Source organism: Lepisma saccharinum, chromosome 29, assembly GCF_977018435.1.
Source record: "Lepisma saccharinum chromosome 29, izLepSacc3.1, whole genome shotgun sequence".
Classification (NCBI taxonomy): Eukaryota; Metazoa; Arthropoda; class Insecta; order Zygentoma; family Lepismatidae; genus Lepisma; species Lepisma saccharinum.
In genome coordinates, this window is record NC_139257.1 from 33,928,014 (window position 1) to 33,934,013 (window position 6,000).

Consider the following 6,000-nt stretch of genomic DNA (forward strand, 5'->3'; position numbering starts at 1 on the left):
TGCATACAGCGGACTTAAAACACCAACTCCATCAATCAAGTCCACTTTCCCCCTTCTTCCTTTGACATCTTATTTCTATATTCTCTTATGAAAAGCAGACTTTGCTTATAAACCAGAAATGAGGATTGTTTCCAATGTCTGAAGCCTTCAGCCCCCGACTTATATCTAAAAAGAGATATGTTGTTTGGAAAAGACCAACAATATGCTTGATTGATCTGATTAATTTTACTTCCCTTTCTGTGCCACTTTTGGCTAATTTGCGAAGATGAGTGATGATATGATGAAATTGATGAATGGACACTCTCAAACATCCTTGCCCAGGCCGGGATTCGAACCCGGGACCCCTGGCGTCGTAGCGCGATGTGCTAACCACTCCGCCACGGGCTACCTAAAATTTGAGAATCAAGTATAACATAACGGTTACATCTAGAAATATTATAAATTTGCGTTTTCTTTAACCCCTTTACTTGTCCTGCATTATATTCGCGCACATTAGTAAAGTGGAGACTGGCCCGCGAAATGGATAAGACATTATCAGATTTTGTTGAACCAGGTATAATGCAAAATCTGGACTATATTAGTGTAACTATGACACATACAGAGAAAAGTGCTAGACAGGAGAAAACAAAAAAAAAAATTTTTTTATTTTTTTCAACTTATGCTTACCTGCAACCAAACGTAGACTGGATGAGGGTGACCAAACCAGTAACAAAGATCATCGTAGAAATGATGTATCCTCGTGAGGGGTCATCATCCTTCATGCACAGAGCTGGTGTCAAGATGAACGGAATTGCAACTATTGCTCCAATCATAGTTAAATAGTGCTGCAAACATATTAAGGTATATATTTCAACGAAAACAAGCAAATACCAAATTTTGAACCACAAAATCGAGGAATATACATCCGAAACCAAATCACAAGACACATCAGGGTGATGTACAGGTAGAGCCCTACACATTCTCGATTTCGGCCATTTGTGAATGTGACTATATCCGCCCACACACAGAAAACTAAATGCATCATATCGATTGATGCACCAGAATGCATCGATTGATGCACTAAAGTGTGTTTTATGGCTTCTTCAAAGAATCAGATTCACATTTGATGCATTTTTGTATGCCGTGAAAGAAACACCAAAGTGCATCATTTGATTTAAGTGAGGATATATTTCAGTCGAGATGCGCTTCAATGCATCAGTTGATGCACCAAAATGCACCTTCTTTGATGATGCACTTAAACAAACTTTTCGTCTGAGCTACATAAACTCTGTAGCTCAGACCAAACGTTTAAGTACATCATCCAGATGCAGGAAGGTGCATCAAGGAACATCAACTGATGCATTGAAGTGCATCTCGACTGAAAGAAACCCTCATTTGAATCAAATGATGCACTTTGGTGTTTCTTTCACGACATACAAAAATGCACCCAAATGCATCAAACGTAAATCTGGTTCTTTGAATAAGCCATAAAACACACTTTAGTGCATCAATCGATGCATACTGGTGCATCAATCGATATGATGCATTTAGTTCTCCGAGTGCAGGGTTACCCCCAGGTACTCAATAGTTAGAGGCTTGGTGAACCTTAGAGCCTTTTTAAGCTTGACGCCCACTGAGACGCGGCAACAGAAAGCAACAGGTCTGCTTCTATTGAAACCAAATGGTGTAAAGCCGACTACAGGGAATCCTCCGGAAACGAAGCGAGAATTTTTCGTGCCAGAAGTCTGCATGTTATGTTTAAGGTTATCGTCCATTGAGACGCGAGAAACTGGTCTGTTGCGTTCTGTTGACCCCTTTCTCAAGCTTTATTCAGGCACAGTGTCGCAAAAATTCCCACATGTCCCGGGAATCGAACCCGAATGTTCGCTGCGGCAGAAAAGAGTGAAAGGTCAGTTTTTAACATTTTAAAAATATAAATTATCACACGAAGGTAAAAAGAATCCAAAATATGAAACGGTGTGTAATAAATTAATTGATAACTAAGAATTAACAAAACAAATAACTTTATATTTTCAAAATTTTGTTAAGCAAATACGAGTAATAATAAAATTAAAACAATTATTTCTAAAGGAAAGCATTTATCTAAATCTCTCTACCTGGAGTGCCATGATTATGCAAAGATACCATGGTGGGTTGTCGTTGATGCCATACAGCATTGTTCTTTTTGGAGACTTAATGTCGCCATTTGATTGGCCCACTTCACAGTTCCCATTCGACGATACTTTCCCGTTCGTCACTTCCGTTTCGCTCGGTATTTCTTCTTCCTCCTTGTTTATATCAACCTGCAACAAATAGAAGAAGCAAAATAATATTCTCCCTTTCAGGTCTTGTGTGGAAATTCAAACAGAAAAGAAAGACGTACGAGAAAATATGGTTTTATATCTTACCTTACCTATTGCGCTTCAGCTCGCTTTCGGGCCATGGCCTCCTCAACTTCTTCCTCCAGATCGTCCTGTCCTGTCTTGGGCTGCTCTTCTCCAGTTTCTGATATGAAGGATGGAGTCTGAGTCCTTCTGGATATTGCCCTCCCATCTGATCCTTGGTCTTCCTGCAGGTCTTCTTCCTCCCGTTCCCTCCTAGCATCTTCTTCGGGATCCGGTGCTCATCCATTCTAGCTACATGACTAGCCCAGTTTAATCTTTTTATTCTTATATACAGAGAATGAATTTATATGTAAATACATATTTATGTATGAAGCTGAAACCAGTTATATCTTGTACTATCTTTGCGCATCATGGCTCGACAAATTCAGTTTTTATTCTCCATATTTGTACATATATTAGGTTCTGGCTCATATCTTACTTTAGTTATTTTTACATTTTCCATATTGCAGAATATTTCTCAACATATACTCCATATTCGCGCAATAACTACATGTCCCCGTGTGACCGAAAAAGGGTTGGGTAAATTTCTTACGAATAACTGACAAAGTCCGAAGATAAGTTAAACAAACAAAAGTTTACAACCTTTTTATACCCTCCAATTGCGTTAAATTACAAGTTTTCTGTCATCAAAACAATATTTTTTTCTTTTTCAATTTTACACCTCCGAAGTGTATGTTTCTGGTATTGTAAAACACTTGAAATTCCTGTTTACTTACAATTGTCAACAGTAGAGAATGAGGGCCCAGGCATCAGCTCCTGCTTGTTACAAACGTTATTTTGGCAACATTGTAAAAGAGTTCAAGTCGAGCAGCCCATTGCTAATCCCACCCAGGCACTAGTTGTGCGCCAGAAGCAACGATTTTGTGGCACACATACGGGATTCGCTTCTGGTTTCTCTCCAAGACAGTCACGAGAATAGTTACAATGCCCAGGCTGTATTTTATGTAGCTCGTGCAGTGTCTTATGTTATTAAAAAGGTAATTTTTTTTTACAATTTCAAGTCCATACTTAACTCCATATTTTGGTGAAAATAACTAAATATGTAGTCCTCCGTAGCCGTGCGGTGTAAAGCCCCGTTTCCATTACCATAAATTTGCCGCGCAACATGACGCGCGGCATGCATTTGTTGAAATGGAAATTGTCTGCAGCATGCCGGGGACAAAATTGCCTCAAACGATTTTGACGCACAACATGCGACGCGGACAATGGAAACAGCGTGCAGCAAGTTCCTGGGGCACGGGCATGCGCACTAGAGTAGAAACAGATGACGTGAGTGCAGGACTGTCCTGTTTTTCGTAATCTCTGGTCCAACAAGATTTAATAACAATTCAAAATCACTTGCAGTCATTCTTACAAAGTTTTCGTATCCACTTTGAAGACGTAAGTCTCTCATCAACGAGTTATAGGCTCCTTCCGAATTTCTTTTCGCTAGAAAACTTCTAATCCACTATCTAGGTCGTTTTCGCCTCTGTTTTAGAAGTTCATGGTACGCGCCTGCCATAATCACAAAACCCGCCATAGCTGTAGTGTCCATCTTTACACAAGTTAAATCACCACCAAACTATTACAATACAAGAGAAGAGACACTGAACTACTCTAAAGCACTGCACACGCTACACTGAGGTCCTGCGCTCCAGTGTTGTTGCGGGCGTATTTTGCATAAGTAGATTTGAATTGGAAACAGTGCACTAAATGACCTGTCAGAATAGAAACGTATCTTTAGGCGCTGTGCTTTGGGCTACGCCTGCAGGACGGCATGGGTTCGAGTCAGCCTGGGTTCAGTCTCTGGGTTCTCGGCCTGTGTATAGGGCCGGTAGTCACCCACTACCGTGAGTAAATTGGGGAGCTACGAGTGAGTAGCGTAACCCGGTCATAAAAATCTCCCATAACGGCTGAGAGTTCGACGTGCTGACCCCACGTCACCCCATTACCGGTTGAAGATCTCCACACCTCTAGATAGGATTGTGGGAGGGAGACCGGCAGTCGGGAGATAGGCCAAGGTCCTTGAAGGGTTGTCAAGCCACGGGTTATTATTATTATAACTAAATATGTATTTACATATGTAGCACATTTTTACTACATATAAATCCGTTTTCTGCTTATATATGGAGAGAGGTGCTTCCTTATATAATTTCTAAGTATCATTATTATTTCTAATTCTCCATCCTTCTTGTGACTGAATAGGGCCAAAGATCTTTCGGAGGATTTGAAGCTCAAATAAAGCGAGTTTGTTAGCTTGTTCCGTAAGACTCCATGCTTCACATCCATATACTACAATACTACGAATGAGGTTTTGTATAGCATCACTCGAGTTCTCCAGTCTTATCTCTGTATCTGAATAAAGGTAATATTGAGAAGTAGGAATGGTTTTATATATCAGTTTTCGGAATATTGCTTTGGTGCTTGAAAGAATACCCAATTAATAGTTTTACTCCGCGTAACTTAATGGTACATAGCCTCCACATTTCAGTAGATTTATTAAGAAAGAAAAAGTGATCACTGCCAGTTGCAGAACTTATACTTACATCGCCTAGTTCGATTTGAAAATCCGGATTTTCGGTCCCCATGGCTGAAAATGTCTTCTGAGCAAGCTGGTCGCTTGTAGTCTGTGTCTACACACAGCCAATGAAGGTTCCAACTTAGGTTGTTTGCTTGTCGTATTTGCGTGCTTCACGCGAAGAAATTGTTTGAATATTACGATTAGCCAAGACGGTATTACCTCCAAGGATATCTGGTCGTGTCTTCCATGTCCGGTAGATTACGCAACGGTCATTGTCATGTTCATATGCCCATTAGCACGTGGAGATCCTTGCTTCTGGCAGAGCGTGGATTGCCGTCTGGGACGATATTGACATGGTCTTTGTTGCTAATCGAGATAAACTTCCAATCCAAAAGTATTCTTGAAGGTATTAGCGTCTGGAGTGAGGTGCGGACTTCCCCTTTGGAAAATGACAACTTTCGTCTCAAATTACACATAAAAGCAACGGAATTATTATTTTTATAGTCGATAGACGATAACAGAATCAAAATGTGCTTTTAAATTATATATTGCAACACTCCACGCGCTCTCTGCCCTGTCTGAAATACTTACACCACTCAAACACACGAGTTCGTGAGAGACTCTTCGTTAACGTTCCTGATCGTGACATTAGGAGAATTTGTTCACTACGAGAAATTTTGTACTAAAACAGGGCCCCAACTTGATAATTGATTCAAATTTTAAATCCTGACGTAAATTTTGTGTTTTTTCACTTCACATTTTTTTACGCCCCCACATAATTTACAAATTTCAATGTTTAATAAGTTAATTTTAAAAAGAAATACCCGTGTTATAGTATGACGTCATAATTTGTTTGATGCAATTTATAATCTGTTCCAATGGTTTTTGACTTAAAATTTCAGTTCTTGGTTGCGTGATGTGATTTATTGATTTTATGGTTGATGAAACTTGATTTAAAAATGTGTGAAAATGAAACTCATGGAACGAATGGTGCAAGGATCAATTTAAGGTTGTAGGTAATACATATAAATTGATTGCAGACTTTACAACTAAAGACCCATGGTTCAATTTATACACACTTCCACGGCAGGTCATAGTTTTCATTAATAGATTAAG

General features: G+C 39.6%; 1 protein-coding gene across 1 annotated transcript in view; it reads right to left on the reverse strand.

Moving 5' to 3' along the window:
• The window catches only part of LOC145981202 (solute carrier family 23 member 1-like), a 72,324-nt gene extending 67,280 nt beyond the window's left edge, over window positions 1-5,044 (reverse strand). Inside the window, exons 1-3 of the mRNA XM_083114326.1 lie at window positions 4,910-5,044; window positions 2,097-2,282; window positions 667-824 (exon numbers count right to left, since the gene is read on the reverse strand). Coding sequence (XP_082970452.1) covers window positions 667-824; window positions 2,097-2,282; window positions 4,910-4,951 — 386 coding nt within the window. The 5' untranslated portion in view covers window positions 4,952-5,044. The remainder of the gene's footprint in view (window positions 1-666; window positions 825-2,096; window positions 2,283-4,909) is intronic.
• Between the last annotated feature and the right edge of the window lie 956 nt (window positions 5,045-6,000).